This window comes from Macrobrachium rosenbergii, chromosome 34 (genome assembly GCF_040412425.1).
Source record: "Macrobrachium rosenbergii isolate ZJJX-2024 chromosome 34, ASM4041242v1, whole genome shotgun sequence".
NCBI classification, from domain to species: domain Eukaryota; kingdom Metazoa; phylum Arthropoda; class Malacostraca; order Decapoda; family Palaemonidae; genus Macrobrachium; species Macrobrachium rosenbergii.
In genome coordinates, this window is record NC_089774.1 from 4,541,003 (window position 1) to 4,559,049 (window position 18,047).

The 18,047-nt window shown below is 39.2% G+C and overlaps 2 protein-coding genes across 2 annotated transcripts in view; both read right to left on the reverse strand.

The window, feature by feature from the left end:
• LOC136856085 (HEAT repeat-containing protein 5B) overlaps positions 1-6,122 on the reverse strand; it is a 33,066-nt gene extending 26,944 nt beyond the window's left edge. The window contains 2 exon segments of the mRNA XM_067133712.1: positions 101-256; positions 5,977-6,122. Coding sequence (XP_066989813.1) covers positions 101-229 — 129 coding nt within the window. The 5' untranslated portion in view covers positions 230-256; positions 5,977-6,122.
• Positions 6,123-8,705: 2,583 nt separating this feature from the next.
• Positions 8,706-15,210, reverse strand: RpS17 (ribosomal protein S17). Its single transcript, XM_067133713.1, has 4 exons — positions 15,070-15,210; positions 10,704-10,855; positions 10,305-10,476; positions 8,706-8,804 (listed from the first exon to the last, which is right to left on the reverse strand). The coding sequence occupies exons 1-4, from the start codon at positions 15,070-15,072 to the stop codon at positions 8,730-8,732; spliced, it is 402 nt and encodes a 133-aa protein (XP_066989814.1). The 5' UTR covers positions 15,073-15,210; the 3' UTR covers positions 8,706-8,729.
• Positions 15,211-18,047: the final 2,837 nt, after the last annotated feature.

The window sequence follows — 18,047 nt, forward strand, 5'->3', positions numbered from 1 at the left end:
AATTACAAAATTAATAAATATTTATCTATTTGCAAAATACATATAAAAATCGAAAACAACTCTGTAACAGCAATTCAAAACCACAGGAAATTTTGCTGACCTTATGCGCAGCCTCTAAAACCTTGTCTAAAAAACGAAGCCACTCAAACACAAATATCGGCCGCTTTGCTGGTGGCAACTGTTTGAGGGCCTCCTCATTCAGCGTCAGGCTGTGACTGAGTTCCATCATGGTAATGGTGTTCTTCACTTACTGAAACTGAAATGAAAAGGAATAATCGTTCTCAACGGATCAAAAAATGAACTGACCGTTTTTAACGTTCTAACCTGAAAACTACAAATCAAATCACCATTTTACAAAAGTTGTTATTAAGCTAACTGTCTGAATGGAATGAAATTGTAATTACAAGATTGCATATTCCCAATTGGAACAAACATAAACCTGTCCACTGGAATACTAGGTGAATATCATAAATAACCACAAGAGAAATAGATTATCTACTATAAGGTACAACAATACCCATCAGGAGATGTCTACATCGTGGCTTTCACATCTGACAGTAACAAAGGTTCTTACAGCAACCCTTTGCCCCACAAGCTCTGGCCTTTTAACCTTTGTTCATTCCTTCAGTCTCTTCATACAAAACTGTCTAACTTATTCAGATTTCCTGTGTTCTAATTTTCACCTCCCACTAAAAGATTTGCCTTTGAGAGAGGTAGATAGATAACTGATATCTGAACATCAGACCTCTATTTCTTTAATACTCCCTCAACCTTGCTCCTCACAAGTGCTATGGAATAACTAAGCAACACCCTGTTCAGTAAACCAAGATCGATCTCGAATGAAACCTATACACAGGTACTGAGAAAAACAACTGTAGCGATGAGCTATCTTGGATAGTGGACTTGAACAATCAGACCTACTGATGACGATCGCTGAGAAAACAGTGATTTGTGGTAGCTGGAACTATTTGACATCACAGTCCACCAATCTGTAGACTTTCATACTGTAACAATTTTAGGTTAACTTGCAGCCTCTCGAAAATATGATTAACATCCTGAAGACTTCTGTATGATTGAACAAAACTGAAAATAACACTGCAAACATATTCACATGAGTTAACAAACAAGTATACCAAAGCCTGAATGAACTGGAACATCTCTCTTGGGTGCCATGAAACAGAGAACTGTAGAGCAAACAACCTGTTAGTGCACTCACACCAAACAAGGGGGTATCAGTGACTCAACCAAGAAAGCTTCAGAAGTGAAATCTAAGTATGTCCGCGCATGGGACAATGGCAAACAATCAGTACTACCAGCACCAGTCAAATACAACAAACAGTGGATAACCATTGGATAGAACGAAGTTCCGACTACTCAGCCATCTATCCCATAGAGCTCTCTGTGTTCTTCAAAAACTGAACTACAGTACAGGTAGACTAGTAGAGGCCACAGGAGCATGGGTATTGCGCCGCCACGTAAGGGCAACTCCAGGGTCTTTGGCAAGCCATTATCAGACTTGGGGTGCAACATTATCACATGCAAACAAATCATCCCAGTAACCATAAGTACCATAAGAAGTGGCTTATCTCACGCAAAACCTGTCTTAAAGCACAGGTCCAAGAACTGTATATGTGCCAAATGAAAAGGTAGCACTGACTCAACAACACATACTTCCAGAGAAGCACAAGTGAAGAGCCATCTCACTCACTACACCTGGGAGAGTGGGTTGCGTATTCCTCCTGTCTGAGAACACATGGAAGTAAGTATGTGGCACTGGGGGAGTAGGTTACTGTTCACACTAGGTATGCATACATACTGTCCAGAGACCATTCACACACTGGGTAAAGAGTAACATCAGCTCATCCAAGTGGGCTTCTGACAAAACACAGAGGGGAAGCATACTCATATTCAAGAGGACTGGGTCAACTGGAGGACCCAGCTCACTGGTGAGACCAGTGTAAGCCCTACCTACAGCAAAAACCACACCCAGAGGTGGATGAACACTGTCACTACCCAGATATTGGGAAGGCATTCACTCAAAACTCTATGGGACTTCTCGTGAAATTCTAGCCTAATATCTGAAAAGTGCTGGTTGACTGGAGTACCTAGCTAGTTGGTGAGACCCATGGCAGCCGGACCTACAGAGAACATAACATCAGGTGGTGGACAGGCAATTACCTCCCTGTGCTGGGGATGGAGTTCACTTGAAATCCTACAGGGCTTCTGTGACAGGTCTCATGGGCTCCTCTACCTTTTTCCAACAGGAAGAAGATGAAAAAGGCATGGAGGAGGGTGAGGACGAGATCATCAAGAAGGAAAAGAAAGTAAAGCGCTTGTGCTACCTCTCCTTGTAGTTGCAGCTAAAGCAGACAGTAGCAGTCAACAAAGTACGCATAGTTGTATTAATCTCCCACCTGCCCTGAGTAGCCCCCTCTTGGCCAAGAGAGAAGTGCACACAGGGTAGATATAGGCTAACTCTTCTAGCCTACCTCTTCTACCAAAATCTTTACAAGACAGCAATAAATCTTGACTACAACATAGTAAAACGTGGAGATCCACCTAAACAGAGACATGAAGCTTCACTATACTCACGACCACCATTCAAACCTGGAGTAAGTAAACTATTTTCTGTGTAATAAAAAAATCAAAACAAAAACACAAGTTCTAACTTAGCCATCAGTAGAAAAGGAGTAAAGGTTGCCACTAACGTTCAGGTATACCCGCACAGGCAGACATGTGCAGGCATACCTTTACTAGTACTAACGATATAGTTTTTCTCAGTTCTGTATAGCAGCCATTGTTGTCAACACACTATGCTCTGGCAATATTTGGCTTGCTGGTGGTAATAAAAAATAATCAACGCCTAAAAATCACACAAGTGCAGGAGTAGTTATTTTTAACATATGATGTTAACAATGAATAAACATGGACTACTATTGCTTTATTTGTTCCAGTAGTATACTGATTATTATTTTGTTCTCATTTCAGAACTGAATTACATACACCATGCATAAACATAAACAGATGCATGCGCAGGTCATTTCGACACACGCATATGAACTGAGGTGAACTATTTACTCAGGTCACCTGTGCAGGCAGAAAAAACTACGCGGGTTGTTCACACTAATGGTCAGGTGTACCTGTGCAGGTCGACCGTGCAGGTCGACTAAGCAGGTACAGCTGAACATTAGTGGCAGCCTTAAGACATTCTCACCCTATGGCAGCTTAACAAAAGGTGTTTCGTGACAGCAGAGGGGAGTATTCCCCCCTCCACTCCCTCAACCACCAATTAACCATCTGGTCACAGAGTTCCCACAACCAATTCCAGCTCATGCCGAAGAATACTCCTGAACAACAGGCGATGGTTTGCATCACATAGAAACTAACAATATTTTACAACAAATTATGAAAGTTAAGATGTATCCCTATATTTACTCAGCAACTTATACAGCAGTCTTGGTCAAGTTGGGGGTTTAAGAGGGGTAAAGCCTCAGGGCTATGGTAAGGCCCCAAAGGCCCGGGTTAGGTTAGGATGCATTGCTAAATTTGACCTAATGACTTTAAAAGCACTCTAGGTCTGGTTAGGAGGGGGGGGGGATCCAGGGGGCAAAGTCCCCCACCACTGACCCAGCGCCCTAATTTAGGAAAGGTTGGGTTAGAATATACCCTTATATTTTACTTTGAGACTTTAATGGTGCTGTAAGTTATGTTAGGTGGGGGAGTCCAGGGCCAGGTGAGGGCCCAGAACCCTGGGTTAGGGAAGTGGTTTAAGGCAACAATAATATTTGGAAATAGCCTAAATAAAATAAAGAGATATGCAGGCCTACTTAGCTAGAAATAAAAATGTCATACCAACCATTAAAGAATATGTCAAATATTAACCATCATTCAGTTTAGAGAATACCAAGGTAGGTTAGGCTGCTACTCTGCATGCGCTCCAAGGTAAGCCTACCTAGACTGAGGCTTAGGTAAGGCTAGCCTACCTGGTATTCAGATAGCAAAAATGTCCTTGTTAAGCTAAGGTAGGCTTGAATTGAGCAGCCTGAGGAGCATAACCCACTCTGGTAATCTCTAAACTCAAACTGACCTAACCAGAACTTACCTTCCTAACCTGACTTTGGGCACCTTGCCATGACCTGGCCAGGGGGGCTTTGCTCCCCTTGGACCACCCCCCCAAAAGAATACTGAATGTTGGAAACAGATCGGAGGGATTAAACTTCCAACTGGACACGTGGTCGGGCACTGGCTACGACCTGGCCAAAACTTTAACCTAACCTTTCCTAACTTGTCGTGCCCTGACCATAACTTGCTCTTCCTGACCTGACTTAGGGTGCCGTGACCTGGCCTGGCTGAGGGGGTCCCCCTACCCCCTGGAACCCCCCCCCCACCCCAAGTAACACTACCCTAATGATTTGGGATAACGTTCGTTTCCGGTCCGAACATCCCTACTCGATTTTCTATTGTATCTTTTGAATTTCATAAAAAAATAAAAATAATATTCTCACAAAGTAATATTTATCACAATAAAAAATAAGATATATGTAAATAATTGAGGATTTTTTGTGTTTCAATTATGCAAAACGCACTTGGGGACATTTGAAGGGGCATTTGATCCCCCAGGGGCTAGTGCCAAACACGGCCAAATATGTTTGACCCCTCAGGGGCTAGTACTAAACACAGCGAAATACATTTGACCCCTCAGGGGTTAGTACTAAACACGGCGAAATACATTTGACCCCTCAGGGGTTAGTACTAAACACAGCGAAATACATTTGACCCCTCAGGGGTTAGTACTAAACACGGCGAAATACATTTGACCCCTCAGGGGTTAGTACTAAACACAGAAATACATTTGACCCCTCAGGGTTAGTACTAAACACGGCGAATACATTTGACCCCTCAGGGGTTAGTACTAAACACAGCAAATACATTTGACCCCTCAGGTTAGTACTAAACACGGCGACTACATTTGACCCCTCAGGGTTAGTACTAAACACGGCGAAATACATTTGACCCCTCAGGGTTAGTACTAAACACAGCTCATTTGACCCCTCAGGGTTAGTACTAAACACAGCGAAATACATTTGACCCCTCAGGGTTAGTACTAAACATACATTTGACCCCTCAGGGGTTAGTACTAAACACAGCGAAATACATTTGACCCCTCAGGGTTAGTACTAAACACAGCGAAATACATTTGACCCTCAGGGTTAGTACTAAACACAGCGAAATACATTTGACCCTCAGGGTTAGTACTAAACACAGCGAAATACATTTGACCCCTCATTAGTACCACAGACCCCTCAGGGTTAGTACTAAACACGGCGAAATACATTTGACCCCTCAGGGGTTAGTACTAAACACGGCGAAATACATTTGACCCCTCAGGGGCTAGTACTAAACATGGCAAAATACATTTGACACCCCAGGGGCTAGTATTAAACACAGCAAAATACATTTGACCCCTCAGGGGCTAGTACTAAAATGGTGAATACATTTGACACTCCAGGGGATAGTACTAAACAGGGCGAAATACATTTGACCCCTCAGGGCTAGTACTAAGCATGGTGAATACATTTGACACCCCAGGGCTAGTACTAAACACAGCTAAATACATTTAACACCCCAGGGGCTAGTACTAAACACGGCGAAACAGTGCAGACAAACTTTTAACCATCACTTGCAGCAGCAGCTTCAAATTACCAACATCGGCCCTTACCTCCCTACCCAGCATCCTACCCCATGGGTATTTAGGGCACCTATACCCTAGGCAAACCCCCCAAAAAAGGAACCGTCCCGAACCTCAAGGTCACCCAGACGTAAACAAAGTCGTCCCTCGGGGTAATAAACAAATGACTCCAGTTGACCCAAGTGTCAAGTGTCGCACTCGCACTCCCCACGGCACTTGGAAGACACTTATCCTCGCGTTCCTGTTATTTGTTTGTTCCTGGGTCCTTAATCTGCCATTTCACTTACTCTAAGCCAAGGGGACGACTCGTTTCAGGTCAATTTCGGCCATTGAAGTTCCTACTTCCTCGTCTCGCTTTCCACAGCTGACATTTTCACTGTTGACAATCTTCTTCTTCCTCTTCTTCTTCTTCCTCTGCGGGAGGAGGGAGATCGCTGGAGAGGTGGAGGCGGTCAAGGTGGCGGGAGGACTTTTGGACGCCATGTTTCAAAGAGGTTTAGGATGTTTTCGTCGTGGATTTCTATATCTTTGTCTCATTCAGAAATGCGTTGTGGTTTAATTAAACCGGAATCAAGTTTCGTTATGAATTTTTCTCTCTTTGTCTCGCCCAAATTTCTCTTTGTCTCGCTCAAAAATTCATTATAATTTCGTTAAACCAGAATCAGGTTTCGTTATAAATTTCTCTCTCTTTGTCTCACTCAAAAATTAATTATAATTTCGTCAAACCAGATTCAAATTTCATTCTAAATTTCTTTCTCTTTGTCTCACTCAGAAATGCATTGCAATTTCGTTCAACCTGAATCAAATTTCATAATAAATTTCCATTATAAATCTCTCTCCCTCTCTTTGCCTCACTCTAGAATTAATTTAAATTTCGTTAAAACATACTCAAATTTCAAGAATGCATATTAAAAATATACATATAATGTTAAGAATCTCGTTAGATTTCGCTTCAGTAATGAATGCATATATGCCATAGTTTTCTCTCGAACAATTTTCAGTAAAAGTAATTATTGGTTTTCAAAAAGCAAACGCGTTTTCTTATTGTGCTAATCATCGATGAAATACATCCTCGTGAATCTTTTTAAAAAAGACATATGAGAATCATATATTTTAGGTTAATATTGTAATTTAAATAATGCTAGAAAAACCGTATGAAAAATTAAGTAAACAACCTCTGCATCAACCCAGACAAGATTTACTGTGGTGCAAAACGATAAATTGTAAATTGTTATTTAACACTTCAGTTCCTAAACGTAGACTAATGTGACTTCCAGTAATAGTCACAATAAGGTGCAGGAAAATATAGCATAAAATAATGAAAATTAATAAATACAATGGTTGCAATTTCTGCAGACCAATGCGCGAGTCAACTGGAGTATAATATATCCTGTACTTGTATCTGATTTAATTTTTCTAACATTTCTTCATGTATGATAACTTACCATTTCTGAAATAAGTGTTAACTTTGTACTCCGCTGTTTATAAGTAAAAGGAACCCCAGATATCTGCCCCAGAAGATACCGCAACGGGTATCTATCCACAAGGCGATTAAGGCCCACCTTTTCGACTGACTTTAGTGGGTAGACTGAAGTGGCGTCATTTAGTTTTTTTTTTTTTTGAAGAAGAAGAAGAATCTTCATTTTGTTTGTTTTTCTACGATTCTCAAGAGCCAATTTCCAACTTACAATCACAACAACCTGGATATACAATCTTTTTGTTTCCTCAGTCGGTTGGGAAAGTTCATTGGTGACCTTCGCACCTGAGTCGTGGTCAAGGGATTAAAAGGGTGACTCACTTGTTTTGAGCACGAAACTTAAGGTAAAATGCACACGTGTAGAATGGTAAACATTTAGGAAAAAATATTAAAATTACAATAAAAGGTGCATTGTATTTACATGAAATCTGTGCATTTAAGTCTGTAACTTTTATGTGTCCAGGTTTGAAAATTGAGCAAACAAAATTTTGTATGAAAAGGTTGCGATATTCCTAGTTCTTTTTGATGGCCTTGCGTGGTTTATATGAATATCCAACACAGTTTTGTTCATGTATTCTAATGTTTCTTGAATATCAAAGGCCTCTTTGACATGTTACCTGAACCACCAATTCAGCATTTTCTCTTTACCCTCAACAACACTTGTCTATAATTACCTACATCCAATCCACTACAACACTCTTTTAGTTTCTTTTCTTAACTTACCGTTTCTTCCTTCTTACACCAGATGTACTTCAGCTGGTTTTAAGAATTTACAAATGTTTCTTCCTACGTGAACATTCAGATTACCTCGTCTCTAAAAAAACACCTGTTGCATTTCCAGCATTATAACAGTTTCATTTGTTTCACCATCTGCTGCACGGGAGTGACCTTATTCCTCTCGGGAGTCACCAAATGTTATTGAACTTCGCTGGTAATGGTGGCTTTCAGTAATGAGGGCAAACTGAGAATTTGAACTTAGTCAAGTTTGGCATTTGGTCTCTCAGCCTAGTTAATTAGGATATTGCAATGCCTCTTTTTGAACCGAGTATTTTACTCTTTTAAAACTGATAAAATGGGTCTCGTAAATTTTCACTCACTACCCAGTCTTCCAACCAAAGTGGAAACCAGGCCATGGCATATATGGGTGATGGTTGGAAACGACACATTGCAATTGAATTCTGCATTCATATATACTACACCTTATATTTGCCAATATATACCATATTCATTTCTTCTGGGTTTTGTTAAAAGTACTGACTTGTGTATGTTAAGAATACCAGTTTCTACAATTCATAACTGCATGTATGAAGCTGTAAGTTTTACTTCATTTACATAATCATACCTTTGCGAAAATAAAATATTCCAAATAGAACTATTTACTGAGTATTGCATTCTTCATATACCCAGAGGAGCTTGAAGTCAGAGGTAAAAAATTCAGGTTGAACGACGACTCCTCGTGACTTATTCAAACACGACGAAAATGCAGACCGTTGATATATAAATTTACCTTCATTGTTAATTAGGAAAATCAAAATCACATTCACTCATTTTTCTTTAATTCATTTAGTTTCTTCTGTTGACACCGTAGTTAGAAGGTGCTGGCTGAGTGACCTGAAGACCAGCAAGCTTGTCGAAGTCCTGCAAGGAAAAATGGGTGCGTTAAAACCACAATCTCACAGTAGTCTAATTCATTGAAAGAGAAAATTTGTGCACACCAAGATGGAACAGCTGAAATGGCAAAAAAAAATAAAGAAAATATATATATATATATATACATCAAAATAACTCAAAATAGATCAGTATTAGTGCATAAGCCCACCTTCTGTACCAAGAATAACTTTACTACATTTCCAAATTACAGGATCATATCAAGGCGTTATGGAACAGAAATGGAATAAACATAAAACTTTGGCAAAAAGCAAGCACTGGGACCTATGAGGTCATTCAGTGGTGAAAGGGATATTGACAGTAAAAAGGTTTGAAAGGTGTAACAGCAGGAAAACCTCACAGGTGCACTATGAAACAACTATTAGGAGAGGGTGGAACGTCATATGGAAGGACATCATAAAACAAGAGGTACAGTAAAAGGAATTAAAGGGTTGTAACTAGGGCACGAAGAGACACTGAAAAGAACCTTAGGTAATGCCTACGGTGCACCATGTGAGGTGCACTGATGTCACTACCCCTCTCCAGGGAGTAAAGGCCCTATGAATAAAATTACAATTTTCTTTTTTTCTCAAGTTTAACACAGGCTACCAAAAGGGTACATTCTTAAATGAAGTCAAAACTGGAATAAAGCACGGTTAATAGATCTGAAGATCCCACAAAGAATGGATAAAAAGTTTTGGCAGATAGCATACTGCTTCAGTTGGGGGGGGGGGGGTTTATGTACAGGTTTACATCTTGTTGCACAAAGCATACTACACATGGCATCCCATGGCAAATAAATGACTGCCTTAACTATTTCTCAATTCAGAAAGAAACTACGTTCGTAAAAGATGACTTCTTCCAACTGGTAAGGGATGGATTCACCAACATTTGCTAACCTGACATACTGTACTGGCTTTGAATTCAGTCTAATAATAATCCAGTAAATTCTAATTCTCATTGGCTTTTCAATATCAGTTCCTTTGCAAATTCTGCTCGATTTGGAAGAACTACCATAGTCCATCAAATCCTTCCTCAAAATAGAGAAGGTGACAGTGCAAACTTTAGCTTAGGAAGAGGGGGAGACAGAATTAGGAACATTTGCAATTATTAAGGACCATCCACTATGAGTGTGAGGTAAACTGAACATGGTTAAAAGATATTACTTCCACAATCCAGTGTTAGGATTGCACTTATAACATCAGGGGAGGGGTCAGGTCTAAATCTAGGGTCTAAAGTTGGGTAAGACAGTACTTACAGCTATCAATCTAAAGGTAACAAACTTAAACCTGACCTACCTGTCGCGTGTGCCGCGAAATTTGAATTTCTGTCGGGAACGCCGGAGACTATAGCTAAGTATATATCTGACGGGTAAGTTTCATGTACAAAACAAGATTTTTGTTATGGAAACCTATCTAAATAACCAGTTATTCATGGATGCATCGCTAAAAGGCAACATGCCCTACAAACACCAACTCTGGGAGCACATACCATCATCTTCAGAAGCTCCTTGGTGTCGGCATCAACCTCAATGATGTCCTGTTCCAAAGCACTGACTTCTGGGACGTAGTTATCGCGACGCTCACGCTCTTCTTCCTGGAGCTTGATGGAAATGCCTCGCACTGGCCCGCGCTGGATACGCTTCATCAGGTGTGTGACGAATCTATTAAGGACAAAAAAATATTTAAACGCTACCGACAAATGACACTTAAAGCCGCGGACAAATTTGGCTGACAAACTTACAATTATGACAGTTAAAAGGCAAATAATAAATACAGGCTAATCTGACATTAAAAACCTTCATGTAGAGAGAGAGAGAGAGAGAGAGAGAGAGAGAGAGAGAGAGAGAGAGAGAGAGAGAGAGAGAGAGAGAGAGAAACGCAAACTTACCCAGCAATTTTATTTCGCAGGGGCTTTGAAGGGATGATGGCGATTTCCTCGCATATTCTCTTGTTGGTGTGGAAATCATTGCCCAACCTAGTGTAATACTTCTCAATGATCACACGGGCAGCCTTCTTGACAGTCTTTGTACGTACGCGACCCTGGAAAGATGAAATTTGTAAATATTTATGTATCTAGGAATTATTTCCAAATGAAGTTCAACGGACTTGTCGCTCATTATCATTAGGGGTTACTATATTTGCCAGCACACAAGACTCTTCTCAGTTTTGGGGAGCATTCTCTAGTAAAATTAAAAAAATTCCTATCCTCTAACACTACAAGTTATTTAAAAGCTTTCTACCTACCTTTATTCAAATATAGTAACGAGTCGTAAAACCTTCACGTACTTTCCTGAACTACAGTAATGACCTTTGCCAATCGTGGCAACTAGTCTAACCTAGCTTATCATCTCCTATTAAAGCATTTGTTTCTGAGGCTGTAATTTCAAGCTTGATAGAAATACACAGCATTTTTATGTACATGGGTATGGCATATGAAAAATTAACCACCAGTGTACAGCATAAAAAATGTCATAGGTTACTGACCTAACAACCACCTCTTCAAATACAGGCTAATCCACCGCTAAATTTTGTGACCTTGCTCAGAAGCACTAGAATTCATCAGCAGAAGGATGATGGATGCAGTTATAGCTTCAAGTACTTTTGTCTTATCGGCTTCAACTCTAGAACACCTGGCATGTGACTTTCGTTACAAATCAACAGGCAACAGCATGGGTTACTGGCCTTCGCCTACTATGACCTATGTGCTACAAGGAAATGAGTATTCTTAAGTGTATTTAGCCAGTGAATCCTTCATAAATTCTGCATTGAATGGATAGACAGGTAGTTTGCAGAATGACGGAATCAGGCTCTTAATACTACCTTCAAACGAACGGTTAGTCCTTTGTTTCCAATTTTTAGTGTTACTTGGGGGGTCTAGGGAGGGTAAAGCCCCAAGCCAGGTCAGGTTAGGTCAGGACATGGCATTTTAGGAAAGGTCAGGTTTGTTTTAGTGGAACCTGTTCCCCTCACTCTATGCTCGCCCTGATAGACATTATTTAGAAGTGGTCTCCCAGTCCTGGGATTATGGTGGAACTAAAAATATTCCAATTTACAAATAATGAGGATAAATGGAAAGTGGGAAATTGGAACATAAGAACCCTGTATCAAATTGGAGAGCTAAAACAGACATGAAATAAAACCCGGCAATACAGAATGAGCACCTTATAGGCATTTGTGAATCACAGTGCAAAGGAATTGGAAAAGATTGGATAAAGGTTGGATAAGTATATTCATTCAAGAAGAACAAATGGAACTAGTGAAGGAATGAGCAAGATCTTTAAAACCAAATTTAGAAAAAACAACCAGTGTCCTATAAAACCAAAGACGTCTCCTACAAATACAAGATGAAATTATGTAAAGTGCAGAACGTTTTAGATGTAATCCCAGAAAGCATTATGGGAAATGTTGTTGGTGATATGAAAGCAAAAATTGGTAGAAACAATAGTGTGAGGGATCCAATGGTCCACAAGGGACTGCAAACAAAAATGGAGTGCAATTCAAGTGTCTGTGCTGCAAATACTTTCGTAACTGGTGTTCTTTTACAACATAACAACATCCATAAACAGAACTGGACCTCTCCAGATGTCAGTCATAATACTAATTGGACTGCAATAATGTAAGGAACTGCAGATGAGCAGATATCAAGGGATAAAACTGTTATCACCACACAAAAGGAGAACACCCAACAAAAAATGCCAACAGAGTAGAGTTGAAGATGATTATTTAAAGCCTTTTCCAACTGTCAAAATAGTTTTGCAACCGTAGACACTATGCCTGAGGATGATGCGACAATGAATGGGAAACAGAAACAAAATATAATGTTCTCCTAATATTTCCAGAATGCTATATTCGCCTACTTCTGGGTTACTGTATAACACAATTCTGCCAACCCGTGGTAACAGAAAATGCTGTAAAACGGTTATTTTTCTAAATACTGTGTCTGGGAGTGTTATCTAGACAAGGAAAAACAGTGCATTTTGGGGAATCTTGGATTTAATCAAGTCTGTGTACATGGTATAAAGTCGCAACCCCTACAAAGTACACCTGCCATCCAAAACCTACCAGCTCATCAACTGAAACCAGTCCACCAATCCACAGAAAATTTTAGAACCACATGACTTTGAGGATAACATCAAATATGGTCAAATGAATAATATTTGTGGTTCTTTTGCTTGGCCTATCCACCAATGCCAAGTCAGGGCAGATCACTCTAGCTTAAGGTTAAGTTAGGTTAGGTTAAGATGCAACCCTATTGAGGTAGGTTTTTGAGGCTGCATATGTGTTGACTTAGATGAAACCCTTTTGAATGGTCTTTGACATAAAATTGGCAGTAATATGGAAAGCATGTGTTCTGTGATATGGCAAGGGTAGCACTCTTTACATTTTTGTTCTGGATTTACGTAAAAAGAAAAAAAGGGTGAATTTGTTGCTTTATATTCTCCAAATGATGTGCCTTCAGCCCACAAACATGCTATTCTCCCTAAATGAAATAATGCGAATAATTAGAAGGAACATTCATATTTTCCAAAATTAATGAAATGTCGTCTATTGTAATTCAATCTCAGTACAAGGCATTTTCTTTCACCTCTTCATTCACATTCCCAGCCAGTTGATTAGTGCCTAAATTCAATGATGGGGCTTTACATGAACAAATTCAATGTTAATCAGGACAAAATAAAATCTTCCCACAATAAAATCTGGTTAAAGTGCACAGGAGTTACATATTGTAGGTTTATTTCCTTAGAATGCATCCTGCTTAAGAGCAGAACTAAGACGGTCCTGGTCGTTTCGGCCGTAAGTGACTTACGGCCGTAACATCCAAACCAATGTAAGACGTTACATTTATGGCATTTACCGTTATGTTTATGGTATTTACCGTTATTATTTTATGTTTAACGTACATCCCCAGGGGCTGGTACCAAACACAGAGTCCATTTTGCACGTGAACGTGCTTACGGCCGAAACGACCCGAATGCAACTAAGATAGGCTACATTTCAATGGGGAAGCATCCTAACCAAACTTTCCTTAAACCAAACCCATTCTGGGGTGCTGTGCCCCCACCTGGGTGGTGCGCAGAGCTGGGAAACTAGGGTAGGAAGGTGGTGGTGTTGCCCCAAAATGAAAAATTTGTTGTAGTCATTTCAGAGGGATCCCCAAAAGTAGTTCATGACCCCTACTCTGCATACTACCCCTAATGAATCTTTTTAATTTAATTAATAAAAATTATGATTCAAAGGTGTGAATGAATATTCGTTTCCCGTTACGGCAGAGCGTGACGATTACACGACCTGGCCTGGGGGGGGAGATTCGTAGGAACCCCCCTAAAACACTAAGCATCGAAAACGTGGACCGAGCGGGAAACCTTTACTTCAGCTGCGTCGACCAGGACAGGTTCCTCACGCACAGACAGACATAACCTTTCCTATAATGCCAGGTCGTGACCTAACCAGACCTGACCTACCTAACCTCAGGGCTCTGACCTGGGGGTGCCAGCCCTCCCCAAAAAGGTGTCCCAGTGACCATTTTGATTGTTTAGATTTAAAATAACAGGCCTTAAGGGTGCCCCAGCCCCTCCCCAGGGACGGCAGCCCCCCCAAAAAGGCAATTCACGACCCTTACTCCGCATTCTACCCAAAAATTTTACCTTAAAAGCCTTTAATTTTAGACAATATTTTAAATCTTTAAAAATGGAACCTTAAAGATATAATTAATACTAATGAAAACTTCAATAGCGTAACTTATATTCAATGAATAATTCGCTTCCCTTAAACAAAAGCGACTTTTAACGACTGAAAACAAACGCGTTAACTTTAACCTAACCTAAATAGGGATATATACATTCCATCGATGTTAAATTACGAAAGAAATCACTAAATAACATTAAAATAATCTAATACAAAATTCGCCATATTCAAAATAAGTCGCCTTACGGAACTACCTTAGCGATTTTGAATTAATAAATTAGCCGTTTGGGTAACTATAGAACTCTACTAAACAACTAATTATCTAAGCTTCTTAAGGTCATTAATTAATTAAGCATTTGCGAAGCTTTCGTTAAATATATATAATAAAAATACGCCGACAATCGCACGCCATAACAGAACCTGTTGTTACCATAGGCGGACATCGTCCACGTTTATAAAAGACCCCATATCTATAATCCTTCCCCTCCTATAGAATATCTAGGACGCCTATATGAATCTTGAATAATTAAGGTTTCTATCAAGCGTAAACACGAAGGGATATTGCTTACCATCTTGGAGGATTAATCGGATGAAAAATGTCAGCACATCCACAACGTTACGTTCACAGTACGCAAACGAGAAAGAGCCCAGTGGCCGCGTTCAACGGCGTACACAAACAGTAGCGCCATCTATCTGTCGTTCGTTATAACGAAGTATTGGCGTTCGGAATGAATCATAGTTTTCGTCTATATTTATTAATGTTCAAAAGATTGAAAATAATCTCAGTTATGGTAAATATAATGTCGCGGCGAGTTCAGCGGCGTGTGCAAACAGTAGCGCTGTCTATCGTTTGTTATGAGTGATTCTTAGCGTTCGAAGTGAATCGTAGTTTTCATCGATATTCATTAACATTCATAAGATCAAACCTAACCTTAATTAGAATAAATATAACATCTGTATCGTTTATGTCATTTAAAATATAAAGTGAGTACGGAAAGCTAAATATTTCGTTTTACTGTTAAACTCAAATCAGGCGAAGTCAACTATGACACATTCGAACATAAAACTACAAAACGTTCCAGGTTCGGGATACAAGTTCAGGCTAAGGTTGAATGTCTTACAACGGCTCCTCAGTTTTGTGGTGTCTTTCTTTCGTCTTTTTGCTCCGAATATGATATAGACTTTATTTCTTATTTTAGATATTTCCCTCATTAAGTAAAAAACTTTCCATCTGTTTCCATTTATCATCGTCCCTCTCTCTAGCTCTGGATTTTATTTATATCTTTGTCATTTACTTTATTTTTCTTGTAGGCCTATTCATGATTTATTTATCTATTTATCTTAAATTATCGTAATGTTTATATACTGAACATTCCATCTATCATTCGTGTACGCAATTAAGAACATCTGATGTGAAAAACATTTTCTGTGGCATTTAATATTTTCCTATATATCCCATTTCCAATCCTTTGGCCATATTTATTGCATTAGTACTGTGAGAAATTCCCCTCACAACAATTTTTCCACGATGTTTTTGTGAATTCGCATGTTCCCATGTGAAATCCAAATATATTTGCATGTCTATTTGTAGAAATATGTACGTCTCCATTACCTGTCATACTAAGGGTGAAAGAACCACTTCTGATTCGAGAGTGACACTCTTATATTACTTTGTTTGATTTATTATGAGTCTAGAATGAAGTCTCGAGTAATGTTTATATACTCTTAGTGAATATATTGCACCACTTATAGTTATAGTTGAAGGTGTTCTTAGATATTGTATAGTCTATAGTCTCACACACACACCACCAAATGTGTTGGAATTCCACACTATTATGTTTGAAATTTATTCTGGGTAAAGAATTTGAGAATAATCTTAAAGTTTTTTTCATTTAATGTAAACCAACTTGTCCCTTTTCCCCAAAATAAAACCCGAATGCAGGACGGAACTTAGATCTTGGCTCAACTTTCGAGGTGACCTGTTATCTTTGAACCTTGTTGTAACCAAGGTCTAAAAGATATTCTTTAGACCTCGGTTGTAACTTAGTTCATGTGAGTGCCATCGAGTTGTAATTCCCTTTGAGGGCTAGTGCTTAACTGGAGAATAAAGTTTTGGTGATGCTGCTGAATTTTCCAACCTTTCTGATGTAGGCCTATCACTGTGGCCCTCTCGAAATACAGTCTATCTGGTGATAATGTCATTAGCTCTGCTTTCTTCCTTCTTGTAGTTTCATCAGAAGTTGCTTCGATGTTGAAGCCCTCGTCGATGCCTTGTGGTCATTTTGAACGGACGTCGAGGGCGTGGATAGCCAGCCACTATATTTGTTCAAAGTCCTCCTTATTTCGATTAACACTCGGCCATTTTTGCCGCAGTTCCTTTAGATAATTCGCAAGCACTCCACTATCAACGTTGATAGATTGGTCACTGAGTTTTTCCGTTAAAGGTTTTATTTCTCATTGGTTCATGCATTAACCCATAAGCATTTCCCTTCGTTATAGACATTATTACTCATCTACATTCAAATCTTTATAGATAGATCAGAAATTTTAAAAAATGAAATAATTAGGCAATCATAATTTTTGAAGGTAACGTATCATTTACGAAAATGAAAAATCCACTTGGAAAATACGTCATATTATGGTCCAGATATGTGGAAAGTGGCTAAATTTTCTGCTCGTTATGAAACTCAGAGGGAAAACTTTTAATTTGACAAATTAGCCGCCTCTTGAAAATCGTTTGCAACGGTTAACGACAAAAATCTTCAAAATAATTAAACAAAGTTGATTTTTCTGTGTCAGTCCGCCTCTGTCCCCACTGTGCTGGCTAAAATTCAGAACCTCTTCAACCACTTATGTTTTAGTGCCAAAATTGAATAGATAATTAAAACCTCTCATAAATTATTTACAAAATTAAAGATGGTTATTCAACTTCAGCTGAATTTAACATAATCATTTTATACATAACGAAATATCAATCAAATAAACAGAGCTAGCGACGTGGAAGCCCGCAGACGTATTCTGCAGCGTCGTCAACCCCTCGACGTATATATAAACAAAGGGAAGCACTGATAAACTTTCTCAATACGGAACTATTCTCAACAATGTGTGTACATGGGTCCTTTTGGGGGTTAAGTTGATACCTATTCACATGGAACAGGAAATAGGATCCATTGTCTTGAAATTCAAGCTTCCAAAGAATAATATGGCGTTCATTAAGAAGTAAAACGCTTCCACCAAATTCGTTCTTGAAGTTTCTATAGAATCCGTTTGTGGCAAACATCTACGATCACTCGCCATGTTTATCTGACTAATTTTTCTGTTTTTATAGAATGTTTATATTAAATTCACCCCCTGATTCAAGAATAATCGTAAATTCTTGAAACTTGCAGATTCACTGCTTTACGTAAAGTCAAGATCAGCGGACGTATTCATCAAATATTTATTGAATCATGGAAATCAATTAAAAAAATCAGCAGTTTATCTGTTCACAGAAGCAGAGTGTAATGAAATAAAAGGGAAAGTAAATAAATAAAAACATGTCTTAGGG

Coding starts and splice junctions, on each gene's coding strand:
- RpS17 (XM_067133713.1), bottom strand. Junction 10,477..10,703: donor CTGCGAAATAAAATTGCTGG/GTAAGTTTGCGT, acceptor TGTCCTTAATAG/ATTCGTCACACACCTGATGA. Junction 8,805..10,304: donor AGGAGCTTCTGAAGATGATG/GTATGTGCTCCC, acceptor TTTTCCTTGCAG/GACTTCGACAAGCTTGCTGG.